The 22009-nt window shown below is 34.8% G+C and overlaps 1 protein-coding gene across 13 annotated transcripts in view; it reads left to right on the top strand.

The window, feature by feature from the left end:
• The window catches only part of LOC150095297 (CYFIP-related Rac1 interactor B-like), a 587095-nt gene that overhangs the window by 488424 nt on the left and 76662 nt on the right, over nt 1-22009 (top strand). For all 13 annotated transcript variants that reach the window (XR_016550081.1, XM_090410586.1, XM_090410583.1 and 10 more), the window contains one exon: nt 12732-12934. Coding sequence is in view for 12 of the 13 variants with exons in the window: in XM_090410586.1 (XP_090266712.1) it covers nt 12732-12934 (203 nt within the window). In the remaining variant the exon portion in view is untranslated. The remainder of the gene's footprint in view (nt 1-12731; nt 12935-22009) is intronic.

Below are 22009 nucleotides of genomic sequence, written 5' to 3'. Positions count from 1 at the left end.
TGTAAAACTAGCTAAACAAAAGTCATGGGAGGACTTTGGCAAGAATATAGAAAATAAATATCAAGAAGGTGGCAAAATATTCTGGAGGTTGTTGAAGAAGCTTAGGAATGGAGGAAAGAGTGCTATAAAAGGAATTAGAGATGATAAAGGTAACATGAAAACAGGAGAAAAAAGATATCCTTGAAGTATGGAGTTTTTACTTTGAAAAACTGCTAAATGAAACAAGCAGTGATGACAGCACAGTGGTAAAAAAACACTGACCAGGCATGTAGTCAGGAATACATATCCATACTTGAAGTGGAAAAAGCCATCAAAGGCTTGAAATGTGGAAAGGCAGCAGGAGTAGATGATATTCGTCCAGAAATGCTGAAGTATGGTGGTATAAGAGTCTTACAGTGGCTGCACTGCATAGTTCAGAAAGCCTGGACAGAGGGACGAATTCCCGATGATTGGAGTAGAGCTCTCATAGTACCCATATATAAAAAGGGAAATAAAACTGCATGTGAGAATTGCAGAGGTATTTCCCTACTGAGTGTTCCTGGCAAGATCTATGCAAGTATACTTGAGAAACGGTTGAGAAGAATTGTGGAAGAAAAGCTTGGTGAAGAACAAGCTGGATTCAGGCCAAATAGAGGCTGTCAGGATCAGATCTTCACTTTACGAGAAATAGTCGAGAAAGCATGGGAATATAACAAAGATCTGTATTTAAGTTTTGTCAATCTGGAAAAGGCATATGACAAGGTGCCAAGAGAGAAGCTATTCAATACGCTGCAGTTATATGGTGTCAATGGGGCATTATATCAAGCAATACTTTGTCTTTATTTGTGTTGTAAGTCAGCAGTTAGAATTGAAGGAAGTACAGGAAGATGGTTTAATGTTAAATCTGGTGTGAGACAAGGATGTACATTATCCCCTCTGTTATTCATTATCTATATGGATCACATTATGAAGGAAAGTGGTATTAAACATGATATCAAAATTGGAGATGTTAATGTCAGCTCTTTGCTTTATGCGGATGATGTTATGCTTCTAAATAAATCTGCTACAAGTCTTCAAGATTCTCTGACTAAATTGAATAGCTGTTGTAATAGATATGGTATGAAGGTCAGCAATAAAAAGACAAAGACAATGAAAATAGGCAGAATCATTGAAAATGTCAACTGTGTTGTGAATGGAGAACCTGTGGAACAAGTAAAACATTTCAGCTATTTAGGCACGATTTTTACTGAAGATGGTAAATTAAATATAGAAACAGACAACAGAATCAGCAAAGCTGGTATGGTGGGAAGTCAATTGAATAAATTCATATGGAATAAGAGAGAAATTAGTCGGAACACTAAATTAGCTGTATACAAGACAGTGTTCAAACCAGTTTTAACTTATGGATCTGAGAGCTGGGTCAGAAGTAAAACACTTGACCAAAGGCTAGAGACCACAGATATGAGAATCCTGAGAAAGATTATAGGCATGAACAGATGGCATCAATGGCAGTATCATATTTAAAATGGGGATATTAGGAAAGAACTTGACATTGTCAGCATTCAGGAATGCGTTAGCAGAGTTAATCTCAGGTGGTATGGTCACTTAAACAGAATGGGCAAGAAAGATTAGCAAAACAAGTGTTCTCTGCCAGGTTGGCAGCAAAACGACCCAGAGGAAGACCAAGATATAGGTGGATTGATAAGGTACAAAGTGCTTTAGACGATAGAAATATAAGATCTGATAATGTTGGAGTGTTGACAAGTAACAGACTGATTTGGAGGAAAATTGTAGATAGGAAATCAATAGTGATGTAATTTTTTTCATGTAGTACAGTCATATCCTGTACACCCCTTGAGGGTAATGGCAGGAATTTGACGATGATGATGATTTTAAAGCATGTAAATGGAGATGGGCTGGCCATATTAATAGACTGCCAGATGAAAGGTAGAGAAAATTAAGTGCTGATTGGATACCAAGAGAAGGAAAGGTTGCCAGAGAACAAGATGGAGGGATGATCTACAAAGGTTTGACATAAGGTGGTGGGCGTCGACTAAAGACAGACAGAACTGGAAATTTAAAGAAGGCTTATATCCAACATTGGATGGAAAGAGACCAAAAAAGAAGATGCTACATAAATTATTTTCTTTCCCTGTATGTTTTGTCTTCTGATTGTCATATACCAGAGTGATATGTATGTGTGGTTCATTAACTTTTTAGTTAAGAATGGCTTATATCCAACAGTGGATGGAAAGAGGCTAAGAAGAAGCTGCATAAATTATTTTCTTTCCTATATGTCCTTTTCTCCTAATTTTTCATCCCCGTGGTTGAATTTTTCCATATTGATTGCCTCTCATTAAACTATATGTAATTTGCTAATGCATGTCATCTACATCTCCTTAATCCATAGCAACAACCAACTATATATTTTGCTTTGTTGGTTTTTATATCGCACCAGATAGTTCTGAATTCACTCTCTCCTTTCTCTTTGTATGCTTTTACTCTTTCTAGTAGTTTTTCTATCATTTGTATTACCCTTTTCTTGTGTTCTCCCTCTATCCTCCCTGAAAATATAGTTCCCTTACATTTTATAGCAAATTTTTTCACTTGGTCAGAAACTAAATTAAAATCACTAGAAATTATATTCTTGTGTTAATCCAAGCATGAGCAAATAAAAGATTGCAGGTGAATCTTCATGACTAGGCTACTATATAAAGACTGTTGACTTCGCAATAAAATACCTTGTTATTCCCATAAGGCATAGCAGCATACTTCCTTCTTTTGGACATGTATTAATGCCTCTGCTTCATGGGAAGTAGTGACCCTTCACTACTTCACGGAGATGACTCCATTATTGAAGTCTCATTGGTGGATTCTGGACCCATGGAAATAGAGGACTAAGTAGTCTTGCGACGAAGGTATTTTATGCACAAACTTTTATTTGCTTCCACTTTGGTAAAGAATTAAAACAAAAATATAATTTCTTGTTAAATATAATTTACTTTCCAATCAAGTAAAAAAAAAATAATAAAAAATAAAAACTTGCTACGACAATTTTTCATCAGGTACGTTTTATTGATATGGTGACACACCATTTTGTTACTTGTATATGGAAAATATGACTCATGCTTTCATTTATCTCTCAGTATCTTCACAGATATAGCTCCCATCAGCACTTGCTTTAGAAAACAATAGGTGCTGGTACGCATTCATTGCTAGCATGAAAAGTTGACAATTAAAATGATTCTGAATCCTTATGTCACGTGATACTGTTAATAAAGATGTCTGTATGGTGTGCCTACCGTCTCAAAAAAAAAAAAAAAAAAGCGCTGGGTTCCGCTGATGAGACCTCAAGAAAGTCTGACCAGTCTGTGTAGTGGACCCCTGCCAATAATGTATGATATATATTGGACATGAATCCAAGCAGCTGAAATGAGGTTCCTTCGAGGGGTTGCAGGGCTGACAAGACTCGACAGTCAGAAGCTCTGCAATTTGGGAAACCTCCAATACTCAACCACTGCTTCTCTGTGTTGAGAGATCACAGTTACAATGGTACGGGCAGCTGGTCAGAATGCCACAAGAGAGTCTCCTCCAGCAGGCCCTCTTTGCCAAGCCACGTGGAAGGCCAAGGACTCGCTGGATAGATTATATCCAAAACCTTGGGTGTGGACACATCTGGGATTCACATCAGAACACCTGAGCTTGGTGGTGGAGGATCGTGATTGGAAGTCCCTCTTGCAGCTGCTTCCCCCACAACCCAATTAGGAAAGGTGGGCCTTGAAGATGGATGGATGGGATATATGTGTGTGTGTGTGTGTGTGTGTGTGTGTGTGTGTGTGTGTGTGTGTGTGTGTGTGTGTGTGTGTGTGTGTGTGTGAAAGGGATGAGTTGTGCATTATGGGATACCAAGACAATCTGATGCAAAGCCAACATCCTCTATTTATAAATAGCCTAGTCAATATGAATATAATTATCATGCAACTTTTGTTTGCTCATGATTGGGTAAAGGTTGAAAACAAAACTCATACACTTCTTGTCAAGTGTAATTTAATACCCTACATTCTCTGCCTGTAACAATATCCTCTTCGTTAGGGCATTGGTTTCGTCAAGTCAAACCAATATCCTAAACTCTCCCATCCTGTTTCCTGATGCTTCTGACTTTAGTGTACATTACATTGCAATATTCTCATTGGTCCACAGATATCCTTGTACTTTTTAATGAGTGTAACATCAGATGTGCCCATATTACTACTCTCTTTGTCCATGTACCATGTTCCGGTTACTTCCTGTGGTAGAATAAATTTTACCTACAAAAAGAAGGTACGGCCGTGGGCTAACCACTCCCTCCCCCCAATTGCTGATTTTATATGGAAACGTTTGAGCAATGTGATCTTGATTCCTTTACTCTAAAACCTAAAGTTTGGCTTAGATACGTTGACAATGTTTTCGTTATCTGGCCACACAGCCACCAAACGTTAAACACATTCTTTAGCCACCTGAACAAACAACATGAGCACATACAATTTGCCATTGAAATTGAAAATCAGAACTCGCTCCTGTTCCTGGATACGCTAATCATGTCTTCCCTCAGGCAGTCTATCCTTCACTGTTTACCGTAAGCCTACACACACCTGTTAATATATACATGCTAACTCATATCACCACCCGTCACAAAATGCAGAGCTATAACAATTTGCTCTAATGAACAAGCTCTTAAACAAGAATTAAAAATGATTAGCAATATTATAAATAACGGATATAGCAAAAACACTATTAATAAAATTCTTCATAAAACTTCATCAAAAAAAGGTAATATAGATTACAGTAAAACCATAACACTCCCATACATTAAAGGGTTATCAGAAAAAATTAATAAAATCCTACATTATTATAATTTTAATACCACTTTTAAACCACCTTTAAAATTAAAAAACATATTCAACACCACTAAGGATCGTCTTCTCCCATTGGCACACCCTGGAGTTTATTGTATCTATTGCACCTGTAACTTACTTTATATTGGGGAAACTGGACGTACAATCCCTATCCGTAACAAAACACTAACGACACATTAAACATAATAATTTTGGTGAAGCAGGCCTCTCAGATCACGCTCTTAACACCTTACATCGAATTGATTGGAAAAGTACTTGTTCTTTGCATCATACAAAAACTGGTATGAACAGAAATTTAAAGAAGACTGTGAAATTTTTGATTAACCATCCTAATCTTAATACTATTGGGGGCTTAAAAATCCTGAGAATTTGGATGGCACACATTCAGCTGTAAAGGAGGCTGTCTGCACTATTGTAATATCAAGCTGTTTAATGCGTTATTATAACGAAAGGTGTTGTTGTCCTATATTGTAATATATTCTTTATTAGCAGTGTGTGCTTTTGCTTTCTTAACCTCTCTTACTTATTCTATTGCATATTAAGTTTATCTACCTTTCGCACTAAGAGTTTTACTAGTCGTACCTATGAACACTGGAAAATTTATTTGTTAGACTGCACCACCAGTATCTCTATATCGGCACAAGACTCAGTAAAACAATCGGCAGATTTCTCTCTCTCTTACTAGCGTAAATTCCTTCAACAAAGTTTACATAAACAGTCGTGGTTTTTAAGTACTTAAACTGCACTTTTATTGCCTGAATTGTTTCCTGCTCACAGATCCGAATATTTTTTAGAAACAGTGTATTGTAAAATAAAGTAACAGGCGACACTCTATTGATACATAAAATAAATACATTTATTTACATTAATAACAAGGTACATTAAATAAGCATAAGGAAGAATTATACATGTTTTTGGTCATAAAATGTTACAAAATATAAGACTTATTGTTAAACTGACCATAGATTTTTAATTCGTACGTATGTTTGTACAATATTGCCTACCGGTTTCGCTAGTAACTGACTAGCTTTCTCAAGGCTTGCACAGTACAAAAAAATGGTAAATGCAAAAAAGGTTTAAGAATACAAAAAAACGTTAGTACCTGTTAGGTAGCTAAGGTAACACGTTCGCGTGACATTTCTACTCAGTATCATGAACATGCATTACATGCAAATGCGTAATATGATATTCCATAGCTTAATAATATTCCTTTATGATATTCCATAGTGTAATATGATATTTCCAGGCTTCTCGAAGCCTGGAAATATTAGACAGAAAGAACATGTTGGGGATGTAAATTGTAAATCACAACAGAACGACCACCTCCGGGTTAGCACATCACTTTTCAACTTCGAACTACACTATAGACTGGAATAACAGCTCTATGCCCTACGTAGACGAAGATTACAGACATAGATTATTTAAAGAAGCAGCAGTAGTGCTACGTACAGGCAGCAACCTAAACAGAAATCAAGGGGGCCATACTGAACGATACTTAGAAAAATCTAATTAATTCCCTCAGTTCAACAAAACTACAGTACGCGAATAATCATATTACGCGTTTGCATGTAACGCGTGTTCATGATACCGAGTAGAAATGTCACGCGAACATGTTACCTTACCTAAAAAACATTAGTACCTAACAGGTACTAACTTTTTTTGTATTCTTAAATCTTTTTTGTATTTATCATTTTTTTGTACTGCAAACCTTGAGAAAGCTAGTCAGTTACTAGCGAAACCAGTAGGCAATATTGTACGATCATACGTACGAATTAAAAATCTATGGTCAGTTTAACAATAAATCTTATATTTTGTAAGTGATAGGAAGGTTACTTTTGGTATAAAGAAACAAACTTTCCCTTTTCAATATTAAATGACTATACAATATAATTACTCTGTTACTTCTCTGCTAAAAATTATTTAAACCCTAACTCACAAAGAGGTCAGCTAGCTATGGCAAGTTATCTTACGATTTATATTCCAGTTAACAACAAATCAGAGTATACTCTCTTATAGATATTTCTTAGACGTATCCCTTAGATTACAAAAGAATGTATATAAAAAGATGGGACACACTTACGGAGGCTCTTTGTTACGACACTTTTCAAAAGTTCTGCATCAAAGTCTCTGTGGTTGTTCTTTCATCCCAGGCCTTAGGTTTCCATCTGGAGAGTCTTGTTCAAGAGGGCGCTTCATCGGAATATTTGGTGGGTCTTGGACTGCAATCTTCCCAGTACTCAAAAGCTCAGGCAAGAAGTTTCAGCATACAGGCTTGAAGATCACTCTGCGGCGTTTGGCTTTGGTTGACTTCCTGCAGCACTAGGACATCCGACCGGCACTTGGCATCGGCTGTTCTCCCAATTTTTCCTCTGGCTCTCTTTGGTAACAGCGCTTCACATCTCTTCTCTCAGCAACTGGACCTGGACTCCTCTTCTCTGTTCAGCTCAGTCCCCTTTTATTTTTGCCTTCTTGGGACCTTGCACCAAGGGTTGTAAACCCTGAAGAAATCGGCAGTTCTCCTTGATCTTTTTGTTAAGGCCGGCCCATTCTTTCATCTCCTCCGTGCACTCTTTTTTCCTTGTCTTGTCAGGCAGCGTAAACTTCTCTGAAACTAGCAGACCTCTTTGATACTAGCTTTGAAGGTGTTCATGTGCAGAACTCGCAAACAACTTTCTCACACACTTGATTGTAAACAACTTTCTTGTGCTCTTATACATAGCTATTATACAAAGTTCCGATGGCAAAGCATTGCCTTTGTTTTTGACATTCTAGAAACTTTAAATAAAACAGTAAATACAATCAATTCCCATAGGGTTATTTACATTAATCTTTAACTTAAAATACATAGAGACAAACAAGGTTATTTTTGTAACAGTTCTCATGAGACTTGACCTCTGTAAAAATCGATGTAAAGCACTTTGATATTTTTAAGCTACATTGAGTTTTTACACAGCCCACTTAGTTTCCAGCAAACCCTGACTTGAGGTCTCTAAGCAATTTTTCATTTTTTATTGGCCACTATCCATGCCAGTTGCAATTTATATGTATTCTTATATAAGTAATTTTATTTTTTGTTTATTTATCTATTATTTTTTGGATGAACATGTTACTCTCCAGCTTAATTTAACTTTGTAACCTAATAGATAATTGAATAGCAGGAGTATATTTTCATATGTAAGTAGCAAAATGGTGTGTTATATTATTATAATATTCTGACTCAGAGAGGACAAAACTACTACTTCATTCCAGCAAGTTCAAATTTAATAGTCTTTTTCTTGAAACTTGTGAAATGCTACAAAATCGTCCAAACCTGAACTGATCAGACTGTATGTCAATATTCAAGTTTTGGGAAGTGGTCACTATTAATTGTTCATAAGTTTTTTTAATTGATAATTATTTTAAATTCTTTTTTTATCTACATAACTTTCTGCAGTTGTTCCTTTGAACTCTTAATAGTCTAATATCATATACTTTAGCTGTGACTGAGACACAAGCCAATATATGCATGATTTATGAGTCATTATTTCGATTCATGTTTTAAATTTAGTTTTAATGGTCTCTCTCCCTGGTGATGTCCACATAACATTGAATGAAATATATTGTGTTTTTGAATAAAATTCTATGTAATTTTTGCTACATGTCATGAAAGTTTTTAATATGTCTAGTGCACATTCAATTAAAACTATTTAATATTTGTAAATATCATATATATCAATATACAAATATTACAAATCATTTCTTCTTCTTCCACTTCTTTGCCATTGGTAGAGTATGATCCACATCTTCTTTTTGTCCTTGCTATTATCTCATTTCATTCAGTGTCAACTCTCCTAGTCTGTAATCACCAGGATATTCTGTCCTGGGTTGTTGATGTCTCTAACTGGACAGTTCAGAAGTCTTTTTAAATAAGGTGCATCCAAGTTGAATGGGTGTACCACATTCTCTCAGTTTCATGAAGAAGATATTAATAATCGCTGATTCATATGTTGATGCAAAGTGCAGCATGTCCACATATTGTGCTTTGCATCAAAGAGTATGATCCACATGTGATCAGAAAAAAATCAATAAGAAGTGGAATCTTTTTAATTCATAAAATGCAATGCATATAAGTATATTTATTTATGGGAAAAATACATTTTTGTAATCAATTTTAAAAAAACAAGATTAATACCAAAAAGTCTTATAAACTAAGAAAACAGAAAAGAAGAATAGAAAATTGATTTTTTTATTCATTATCCATTATGGCTGATGGCAAAATGAATACATTTTATTTTGGAAAATTATTTTACTAGGCTGGTATTGGTCTCCGAGGTTTGAGGGATCTATGAAATAATAAATTTAGTTTAATCCTTTATCCAAGTGTGAGCAAACAAAGTTTGCACCTGAAAATATCTTCAGGACTGAGGTAAGGTAGTACAACACCGGGAAACTCGCAGCAAAGGTGGATCAAGCTCTCAATTCCTTGTCTCAGTATCTCCCATAATGCACAGCACATCTCCTTGCAGACATGTATACTGCTATGCATTAAGGGGGGAGGGGCACTACCCATACCGGTATCGAACTTTATTGAGGTCACGTCAGTGGGAGCCAGGCCCAGAGTGGAGATACTAAGGTAGAAGCAATAGGAGAGATCATCCTTACCTATAGGAGTTGCCAAAAGATATGCCACCTTATTATTAAATTAATCTGGATTTAGAGAAAATGTTGAAAGTTTATTTTTCACTTGGTTAGACTATAATAAATTTAGTTTAATCCTTTATCCAAGTGTGAGCAAACAAAGTTTCTGCCTGAAAATATCTTCAGGACTGAGGTAAGGTAGTACAACACTGGGAAACTCGCAGCAAAGGTGGATCAAGCTCTCAACTCCTTGTCTCAATATTTCCCATAATGCACAGCACATCATCTCCTTGCAGGCATATGCTGCTATGCATTAAGGGGGAGGGGAGCACTAACCAAGTGAAAAATAAACTTTCAACATCTTTCTCTAAATCCAGAGTAATTTAATAATAAGGTGGCACACCTTTTGGCAACTCCTATAGGTAAGGATGACCTCTCCTATTGCTTCTGCCTTAGTATCTCCACTCTGGGCCTGGCTCCCACTGACGAGACCTCAATAAAGGTCGAAACCAGTATGGGTAGTGTCCCCCACCCCCTTATGCATAGCAGTATACATGTCTGCAAGGAGATGTGCTGTGCATTATGGGAGATACTGAGACATGGAGTTGAGAGCTTGATCCACCTTTGCTGCGAGTTGACTGGTGTTGTACTATCTTACCTCAGTCCTGAAGATATTTTCAGGGGCAAACTTTGTTTGCTTACACTTGGATAAAGGATTAAACTAAATTTATTATAGCCTAACCAAGTGAAAAATGAACTTTCAGATCTATGTAATGTGGGTAGCATCATTAGGTGGCACATAAATCATTAGATAGTGCATGACTTGCCAACCCCTGATACTACTTTTCTCAGGTAGGGTTCACATTAAAAAAAAAAAAAAAAAAAAAAATAGTACATATGTAGTTGATTTTAACTAAGTTGACAGGTTTATAGTGTGATTTGCAAAAGTGATTAATAGTCATTGCTTTACTATAACTTTGAAGTAAGGTGTTTTGGATTTATGATGGCACTGATCATTATTTATCAAGATCACAACAGTATGAAATTCACAATCTCTCATTTTGTTTCTATGTCTGTCACTAATACAAATTTGGGTGGTTAGGTTGGACAGAGATATCCTGAGTGACACAGCAGAAACAAAGCAGAATTATTTGTTCTCAGCAGGTGAGTTCATGTGTCAAAATTAAGTTGCATTTGTAGAGTTCTTAGTGTATTCAGGCCAAAAAAAGAAATGATTTATTTCTTCCATTTGTTTGGTATTTTGTACATTAAGTAGTAGTATATAAGCAAAAAATTTTATCAGTAATGCTGTATAAAATTATCATGATATATTGTTTTTGCTGGGCACCCTGATATAAATTACCTGTTTTACATTGATGTTGTATTTTATGCAGTTTTCATTTTCATTTACTTTTTTTTGTTTTATTTCTTAGTGGTTTGCACTGATAAAGTAAGACTCAGTGCAAATAATTAATAAATATAGATAAGAAAATTCGTTTTATTTAAAAAAAAATTATCCCATTTTTAACAGGCTTTTCTGCTAATGTTTAATAAAATTAATTGCACTTATGCATTTTAAACCTTCCTGTTTCATTTATGTGAATATAAAGTCATAATATAAATAAATCTATGTATTTTTTTAGGAATACCACTTTTATGATGTCATTGGGTTTTTACTCAATTTTTAGGGCATTACTGATGTTTTAAAAACAGATACATGAAGAATACTAGGAAGGAATAATTTTGGGCGTATCTTTGTAGTCCTGGTTGTCTTCTTATTGAGCAGCATCCAGGGTATGATGATAAACATTTATATTACTGTTGAAGTATGACTGAAAGGAGGGCGGAAATGTGAAGATGTAGAGATGTGGAAGAATTGTGGCAAGACAAAGATTAATTTAAAATCCAGGTTTCAAGGGTGGGCTGTGAATTCTTTGGTAAATGATAGAAAATTTTGAGAGAAAGGAGAAGGATAGAGTATGATGAAATAAGATTAAGGAGTAATGGGGTGTAATCCATTTTGACTGTTTGTCGTCTCAGAGCTTGGGTGTATCTATGTTGTTTTTCTATAGGTTAGAGTTGTGACATAATTTTTATGTTTTGGAGCTTCCAACTCTTGGAGATTATATAGGAGTGGTGAATATTTATGGAATTTTTGTCACATTTTATGGCTATTGTTTCCAATATTCTAAGCACTGTTTCATTTTTCTGTATATCTACTATTACAGCTTTGTAGATTTGTGAGGTATGCTTCTGTTCAAGAGCATGGACTGCTGTATCTGTTTTCCCTATATTTTGTATCCTTTCTTCTCTCACAGCCCACCTTTATAACCCAGGTTTTAAATTAACATACCTTCGTCTTACTTGCAATTCTCCCACATCTCTATATCTCCACATTTCCAACCTCCCCTTTCCTTTCAGTCATATTTCATAATATATATGTTTATTGCCATACACCAGATGCTGCTCAATAAGAAGACAACCAGGAACATCCTACAAAGATGTGTTCGAAATTATTCCTTCCATATGTTCTTCATGTATCTATCTTTAAAACATTGGTAATGTCCTGAAAATTGAGTAAAAAGCCAATGGCATCATAAAAGGAGTACTCCTAAAGAAAAATAGGCAAAATAGCCATAAAAATTAATACTTATTTTTATGTTGTTCCTACCCACAGAAGATTATTTGCAAACTTATAGTATATTTTGTACTGTGGGTGGGCTAAGGATTTTTTTTGTATTTTTTATTTATTTTTTTTACATAGTCTGGAAATATACTCTAGAGACCAAATATGGAACTTTTTTCAAGCCACTTCGGGTCTCCAATAAGTGGAGCATTGGTCTCATACCGGGAAATGAAATTCATCTTTCACTTTCACACTAATGACAATCACAAACATCCATGCCCATGGTGGGATTCGCGCCTGCAGATTGTTGGTTGGAGGGCAGATATGCTAACCACTCAGCCATCCAGGCTGACAATGATTAAATTCTTCTGAGAAAGAAATTATCAAAGTCTCATGGTCTCATATTCCATTATGGTAATATAAAACAATATTCTAATCCATCCAGTTGTGTTTTTAGATTATTTTGAATTTTGATTTGAGCTTAGAAACATTCATCTGAATTCTGATGTATGTTTGTAGTATGCAACTATCTCACATCACTAACAATAATGTAAATATGAATCGATTTCCTTATTTATTCATATTTTACTTCTTAAGCTGTTTTAAATTTTCAGGATCCCCCAGATGGTGACCTTGAAGTTCCTCATGAATTAGCTAACAGAATGTCATTATTTTATGCACATGCAACTCCAGTTTTAAGAGTACTCAGTGATGCCACTTCACGGTTTGTGTCAGAAAACAAAGATCTACCTATTGAGAATACTACTGAAACTTTAGGGACCATGGCAAAAGTGTGTCAAAGAATGATAGAAAATCAGTAAGTTATTTTTCTTTTGACATATTTTTATATACACAAATAACCCATGCAAACTTTTAAATAATTTTCACCTTGTCTAAAGAGGGTTTATTAGCACCATTCTAGTGTCAAGATTTGGATCTGTAGCCTATGATCGTTGTAATTGAGGACATCAGTGTTACTAATATGCTTTGAAATCCTGATGAAAGCACGTGACAGCTACAGAGAACTGTGCAGAAGATCCATCATGAGCGAAGGGTTCTGAAAGCTTGTCAGAGTGATGATAAAAATGATAGTTATGCCACTGATCAGATGGGGGACAGTAATCATTCAATAATACTCTCAATTCTCATTATAGCAAAACTAGTAGGAATCGAAGGAGTTGATTATTATTATAATGGATAGTATGTTATAGTGAATTTTCTTTAGCATAGCATTGTGCAGATTGGGCTTTAGTTGGGACTTTTTTTTAGTAGTTTGTTATAGCAAATGAGTTTGCTGCAGTGAAAGTTGACTGTAATATTCAGTGTGCCATTCATCAATAGAAGAAGGTGACATAAGTGGAAATCAACACTGCTATTAGTTTTATAAGAAAGTGGATGAATGGTAGTAGCCAGTTCAGAAACATGTTTTACATGAAAGTACCTACAGAAGAGGTATAAGGTAGAAATTAAATGTTGCTGAAAGATGGGTTGGACTGGATCTGTAAGGGAGTGCATCAGTTAATTGGATTGCCCTATTCTGAATGGAATTAAGCAGTCTTAGAGAGGCTTTGAGTTCACAATCCCAAATATATAAGCAGTATTCTGTGTTTGGGTAGATTCAGGATTTATGCAGTTTTAGCACTTGTACAGGTGAAAAGTGGTCCTTTGAGTAGAAACATGTACATAGCTTTTTGGCAGCAGTTAGGCAGAGATATGTTTTGTCCCAGGAAAGACTAGAAGTGTTGGTCACCCCCAAGAAGAGAAATCCAATCATTTTTGGATATCTGGGTATTATTGCAAGTAAAGGGAAGTGACATGAAATCTTTTCTGTGAGAAATTAGTTATTCCTGTGTTTTGGTAGCATAGACGCTCACAAGGTTATCTTTGACCAGGGCCATATTCATGGGTGTGCAAACTGTGTGGTGGCACAGGGCCCCGCACCAATTGAAAAAAGAAAATCAATTAATTTTTTTAATTATTATATAAATTAATATTGTAATTATTATATAAAAAATATTCTTATATAGAAAAATATATGTATATAATTTTAAAACCAACTATTGTTATAGTAAGCAAAATATTTTTATGTATTTTCTTGGTAAAATTATACTGATAACAGTGCATCATTCTTTCGTTGGCACTGCACCACGTTTTTAAGATGAGTATTGAAGATCCTAAAACTGAGACACCAGAGGAAGGTGAACTATTTACTATTGATGATCCAGCAACATGGCCCAAAATTTTGAACAACGCAACACTAACACAAATTGTACAACGTGGTCCACCATCTCCTCTGACTGAAAATGATTTTCCAAAGGATGAGAACAACAGATGTTTTTCCACAGCTCACTATGTTAGGACAATTACAAACGGAGAGAAGCAAAACAGAAGATGGCTTGTATATTCAAACTCTTCCAACACTATTTTTTGTTTTTGTTGCAAATTATTTTCTTCTGATGATAAATTTTTATCTAATAATGACTTTTCTGACTGGCGACATGTAAGTGAAAGATTAAAGTTGCACAAACGAAATCCAGTGCACATGAAATGCATGTATTCATGGACACAAATGGAATGTAATTTAAAAAATCAAAATACAATTGATCAGGCAAATCAAAATATAATAAAATTTGAAGCAGAACGGTTAAGAAATGTTTTAAGACGACTAGTAGCAGCAATTCTTTATTTATCCGAACATAATTTAGCTTTTAGAGGTAATTTTGATACTTTGTACACAGCCCATAATGGTAATTTTTTAAGAATCATAGAATTAATTGCAGAATTTGATCCACTTTTAAAAGATCATTTAATGCGATGTTCGGGGGAAAAATTATAGGTAAGAAACAAAATTCGTATCTATCACCCATTGTGCAAAATGAATTAATTGTTGATATGGGAACCAAAATTCAACAAAATATTGTAAAAATGATACGACAGGCAAAGTACTATTCAATAATTCTCGATTGTACTCTTGATGTTAGTCATGAGGAGCAAATTTCAGTAATGTTTAGATTTTTACGTATATTTGAAGCAGATATTGAAATGCATGAACACTTTTTGACGTTTTTAACAACTAATGACACTACTGGTAAAGGTATATATGAAAATATAAAATCACGTTTGAATAAATTAAATCTTAAATTGTCAGATTGTAGAGGGCAAGAGTATGATAACGGAGCGAATATGAAAGGAGTATATAAGGGAGTCTGTGCTTACATTTTAAACGAAAACGAAAAGGCATTTTATACTCCTTGCGTCTGTCATAATTTAGTTTAGATTTTTACGTATATTTGAAGCAGATATTGAAATGCATGAACACTTTTTGACGTTTTTAACAACTAATGACACTACTGGTAAAGGTATATATGAAAATATAAAATCACGTTTGAATAAATTAAATCTTAAATTGTCAGATTGTAGAGGGCAAGAGTATGATAACGGAGCGAATATGAAAGGAGTATATAAGGGAGTCTGTGCTTACATTTTAAATGAAAACGAAAAGGCATTTTATACTCCTTGCGTCTGTCATAATTTAAATTTGATTTTAGGCGATGTCGCAAAATCATCAATTATAGCAATTTTTTTTAATAATTTCAAAAAAAATATGTATTATTTGCTGCCTCAACTTCACGTTGGGACATGTTAAAGAAATTTGTTAAACAATTAACTCCAAAACCTTTATGTGATACAAGATGGGAATGTAGAATAGAATCAGTTAGAGCTGTATTTGTAAATTCTGGAATTTACAAATTCCAGAATTTTTAAATGCACTAAAAGAATTATCTAAAACTGCATCAGATAATACTATCAAAGTAGAAGTGGTTTCATTATATGAACAAATAGATTCATTTGAGTTTATACTAAGCCTTGTAATTTGGTATGAGCTTTTGTCAAAAGTTAATTTAGTAAGTAAAGTATTACAAAATGCAAAAATTCCCATAGACGTAGCAACTAAGCATATTAAAGAGTTAGTGCAGTACTTTGAAGAGCAGAGAATATCAGGATTTGATAGCTGTTTTTAGATTGCTAAAGAACTGTGAAATCTATTAGAAATTAAATTTAAAGAAAGTCCAGTACGTCGAAAAAAAGCATTTTTTGATTATGAAACACCTGATGAATCACACATAGGTGATAAGAAAGATAATTTTAGGATAAATTTCTTTTTTGTAATTTTAGATACTATTCTACAATCTGTCAAAAAAAGATTTGAATTGTATGAAATTCACAAAAAATCATTTGGATTTCTTTATGATATGAAATTAATAAGAAAAATGACAGAAAATGAACTAAAGTTTTGCTGCAAACAGCTGTATCAAAAATTAAATACAGATATTGATGAATCTGAATTTTACAATGAATTAATTATTTTTAGAAATATTGTTCCAGAAGATGAACCCATTAATATTTTAAAATTCATAATTGCAAATAATTTGTCGGATATTTATCCAAATATTACTACGACATTTGAAATATTATTGACCAGTCCAGTTACGGTCGCATCAGCAGAAAGGTCATTTTCCAAATTAAAATTAATAAAAACCTATTTGCGATCTTCTATGTCTCAAGAACGTTTGTCGTCCCTGGCAATAATATCTATAGAGCATGAAATTGCAAAAAAAATTGAATTTTGATAGCGTTATAAATGATTTTATTGATAAGCACATTAGGTTAAATAAAATTTAATATATTAAGATTCCTTTTAAATCTTATAAGCTGTTATACATATATTTCATTCTTTATAGTAAAAATGGAATTTTTTTAATATTTTTATATTATTTATTTATGATTTATTTATATGATAATGTGTACTTATATAATAAAGTAATATATCATGTACATACAAACACATTTATTTTTTAACTAATTTTTTCCCTTTACTTAAATTGATGTTAAAGAGCATACTTGTTTATTTATGCGCATAAATTTTTTTCATATTTGATTTAATTAACTAATTAACAAGATATTCTTCCATTTAAAATTTCCATAAATGTTACTAACTTTCAGGGGCCCCACTTTTCCATTTCGCACAGGGCCTCACAAAATGTAGAAACGGGTCTGTCTTTGACTGACAAATAGAAAAAGGAGTTCAGAGTTTAAGGTATTGGTTATGGAAGATCATCATCAAATTCCTACCATGTACCCTCAAGTGTTGTACAGGATATGACAGTATTACATGAAAAAATTACATCATTACTAACTTCCTATCTACAATTTTCCTTCAAATCAGTCTGTTACTTGTCAAGACCCCAACATTATCAGATCTTATATTTCTATCGTCTAAGGCACTTTGTACCATATCAATCCACCTATATCTTGGTCTTCCTCTGGGTCGTTTTCCTGCCAACCTAGCAGAGAACACTTGTTTTGCTAATCTTTCCTCTCCCATTCTATTTAAGTGACCATACCACCTGAGATTAGCTCTGCTAATGCATTCCTGGATGCTGACAATGTCAAGTTCTTTCCTAATATCCTCATGTTTAATATGATATTGCCATTGATGCCATCTGTTCACGCCTCTAATCTTTCTCACGACTCTCATATCTGTGGACTCTAGTCTTTGGTCAAGTGTTTTACTTCTGACCCAGCTCTCAGATCCATAAGTTAAAACTGGTTTGAACACTGTCTTGTATATAGCTTATTTAGTGTTCCGACTAATTTCTCTCTTATTCCATATGAATTTATTCAATTGACTTCCCACCATACCAGCTTTGCTGATTCTGTTGTCTGTTTCTATATTTAATTTACCATCTTCAGTAAAAATCGTGCCTAAGTAGCTGAAATGTTTTACTTGTTCCACAGGTTCTCCATTCACAACACAGTTGACATTTTCAATGATTCTGCCTATTTTCATTGTCTTGGGCTTTTTATTGCTGACCTTCATACCATATCTATTACAACAGCTATTCAATTTAGTCATAGAATCTTGCAGACTTGTAGCGGATTTATTTAGAAGTATAACATCATCCGCATAAAGCAAAGAGCTGACATTAACATCTCCAATTTTGATATCAGGTTTAATACCACTTTCCTTCATTATGTGATCCATATAGATAATGAATAACAGAGGGGATAATGTACATCCTTGTCTCACACCAGATTTAACATTAAACCATCTTCCTGTACTTCCTTCAATTCTAACTGCTGACTTACAACTCAAATAAAGACTAGGTATTGCTTGATATAATGCCCCATTGACACCATATAACTGCAGCGTATTGAATAGCTTCTCTCTTGGCACCTTGTCATATGCCTTTTCCAGATCGACAAAACTTAAATACAGATCTTTGTTATATTCCCATGCTTTCTCGACTATTTCTCGTAAAGTGAAGATCTGATCCTGACAGCCTCTATTTGGCCTGAATCCAGCTTGTTCTTCACCAAGCTTTTCTTCCACAATTCTTCTCAACCGTTTCTCAAGTATACATGCATAGATCTTGCCAGGAACACTCAGTAGGGAAATACCTCTGCAATTCTCACATGCAGTTTTATTTCCCTTTTTATATATGGGTACTATGAGAGCTCTACTCCAATCATCGGGAATTCGTCCCTCTGTCCAGGCTTTCTGAACTATGCAGTGCAGCCACTATAAGACTCTTATACCACCATACTTCAGCATTTCTGGTCGAATATCATCTACTCCTGCTGCCTTTCCACATTTCAAGCCTTTGATGGCTTTTTCTACTTCAAGTATGGATATGTATTCCTGACTACATGCCTGTCAGTGTTTTTTACCACTGTGCTGTCATCACTGCTTGTTTCATTTAGCAGTTTTTCAAAGTAATTACTCCATACTTCAAGGATATCTTTTTCTCCTGTTTTCATGTTACCTTTATCATCTCTAATTCCTTTTATAGCACTCTTTCCTCCATTCCTAAGCTTCTTCAACCACCTCCAGAATATTTTGTCACCTTCTTGATATTTATTTTCTATGTTCTTGCCAAAGTCCTCCCATGACTTTTGCTTAGCTAGTTTTACACACTGTTTAGCATTCTTGCATTTGTCTCTATATTATCTAAGAGCACAAGCTGACTTATTTGACAGGAACTTTTGGTATGCTTTCTTCTTTTCCTTCACTGCCTCTTTAACTTCCTGTGTCCACCAGGGAGTTCTGATTTTTTTTATCCTTGCACACAACCTCACCACATGCCTCTCTGGCAGAATCAATCAATGTTTTCTTCAGAGTTTGCCACTGAATCTCCAAGGTTTGATTCCTGTTCTCAAACTCTTTCATTTTCTTTTCAATAATCTTTGTGTATTTTAGTCTACAGTTCACATCTGAGAGCTGCTCAACTTTTATTCGCTTTAGAACTTTCTTACATGTTATTCTTTTCAATATGAAATTCAATTTTATCCTGCTGAAGACTAAATAGTGATCACTTCCAATTTCAAATCCTCTGTACACTCTGGTGTCCTGCACCAAGGAGAAAACATCACCATCAACAATAACATAGTCAATGAGACTTTTCTTATTTCTAGCCTCTTCTCTCCATGTGAATTTGTCCACATTTTTATGTTGGAACATGGTGTTAGTAATAACCAGTCCATGTCCTGAGCAGAAATGCAACAGATATTTGCCATTATTATTAGCTTTGCTCTTTTCTCCAAATTTTCCCAAAATATTTTTGTATGTCTCACAATCATTTCCTACTCTGCTATTTAGATCCCCAACAAGGACCAACTTTTCCTTTTTCATTGTGTCAGTTGCTTTTTCTAGAGCGTCAAAAAATTCCTCCACTTCAACCTTAATAGAACCTTCTGTGGGACCATAGGCACAAATAAGTCTCATTGTCCAGTTCCCCATTCTCATATTTGCCCACATTACTCTACTTGAGACTGACTGCCATTCAAGAAGATTAGCCTCGTATTTTGTGTTGAATACTATGGCTACTCCTTCTTTTCCTTGATTGTCATTGCCTGAATATAACATTTTGTATTTATTGCTCAGAAAGATCTCACCAGTTTTGGTCTTTTTTGTTTCAGTCACCCCTATTATGTCGATCTGGTACTTATCTAATTCCTCAGCTAGCTCCATTTCTTTGCCATTCAGGCTTCTTACGTTGATAGTACCGATCTTTAACTCTGGTGATGTTGAGTTGGGGTGTGTTTTCAGATTTGTTCCAGTAGCTGACTTTTTGCTGTTCACCCTGGTTCCCTGGCGAAAGCAATGGGGGCCTTGTTTAACCGGGCGACGTCCCAGCCGGCATGAAATTTTGTCATGTTGTACCGTCATTTTTTATTTTGGTTTAACCAATAAGAATACAATTTGGTTGGCTAAATCCCAAATTGCCAGCCCATCCTCGTTCGTTCAGTATCAAAGTAGATCCCCAACAGGGTGCACCACCCTGTTGGGGTGGTGCACCCTGTTCGGTTCTCCGCATTCCTTTAAAGGCTATGTGGAGGTCTCCTCTCAGTTTTGACCCTTAAACACCCCATGGAAGATTATAAAGCTTCAAATGATTATGCACCACAAGGTTTATCAAATGATGAAGAGGAATAGAGGTATTCTTATTAATGTAGCAGTGAATGGAAATTGAGATCAGTGAGAGTAGGCCATTTAAATACTGGATGAAGAAAGTGGTCTTATAATCCTCCACAAAACAACAAAGTTTCAATACGTCGAGTGCCTATTCCTTATATCTCCGGTATTTCAGAACCTATCGCAAGAATTTTAAAGAAATATGATTTAACAACTACGTATTCACCTATTAACAAATTATCTTCTCATTTTCCTTCTCCTAAAGACAAACGCTCAGCTTTATCTCTTCCTGGAGTTTATCAAATTCCTTGCAACTGTGATCTCTCCTATTTTGGACAGACTGGACGTTCTCTTGAAAAAATAATCCAAGAACATCAATCCTCCATTCTTCACAACAAACCTGAAAAGTCTGGATTGGCTCAACACTGGATTGAAACTGATCACAACATCTTTTGGTCCAGGACTCGCCTCTTACATAGATCCCGTTATAGGTTCGAATGTTTGTTCAAGGAAAGCGTGGAGGCCTTGCTCCATCGTCCCAACCTGAATCGTAATGACTGTATATCTATATCAAAAATCTGGGAAAGTCTAATTCAGATTACTCATTATTTATTTATTTTTTTTTCCAATCATGTCTCTACTTCAAAATATTCCGTTTCATACTTAGTGATATCACATCACGCGGCGTGTTCTATTTTTAACGATCTATTATTAGTATTCTAGCTTGTATTTTTTAAACTGTTCTTGTAATACCACTGAAGATGGTCTGCTATTTCCAGACCGAAATATTTGGTTAAATAAATATCTTTCTTGTGTTTACATGAATATATCATTCAAAGTGGTCGAGAGTACAGGGCCCTGGGTGCTTGTGCATTGTTAGAGAAATCTGAGGAGAGGAAACATGTACTGTCATGCATAATGAGTATAAGAGAAGAAGCTGGCAACCCATTTGCAAAGGATAGAAGCCAGATTATAGGATGATAGTGGGCTGGAACAGGCCTCTGTGCCAGACCTGGCTGTCTTAAAATTTATTATTATTATTACATGACACCTCCAGGGAATCCAAGGACTCATCATGGAAGTGCACACTACTCTACTTTGTTAAATACATCTCATCCTCTCCACTGGTACTTAATTTTCCAACTATGACACTACTACCATCATCCCAACAACATTTTTTATCTGTAAATTGCATGTTTCTGAAGGTTTGTCTGTACACAGGATAAAAAACCGAAGTTTCTGGGAGAAAAAACCCTGCTACTGTAAAATTTGTGTTTCTTCTGTATTTGTAATATATATATATATATATATATATATATATATATGATACTTAAATTACTTAAGTTTTGATTCTAAACTTTGTTCGAAATATATATTTATCTTGTTTATTTCAACTCACTTAACTTGTTATACTTA

The sequence above is a fragment of the Typopeltis vanoorti genome, chromosome 20, assembly GCF_054136105.1.
Source record: "Typopeltis vanoorti isolate ZY-2024b chromosome 20, IOZ_Tvanoo_1.0, whole genome shotgun sequence".
NCBI lineage: Eukaryota > Metazoa > Arthropoda > Arachnida > Uropygi > Thelyphonidae > Typopeltis > Typopeltis vanoorti.
This window is presented reverse-complemented; position numbering and strand designations above follow the sequence as displayed.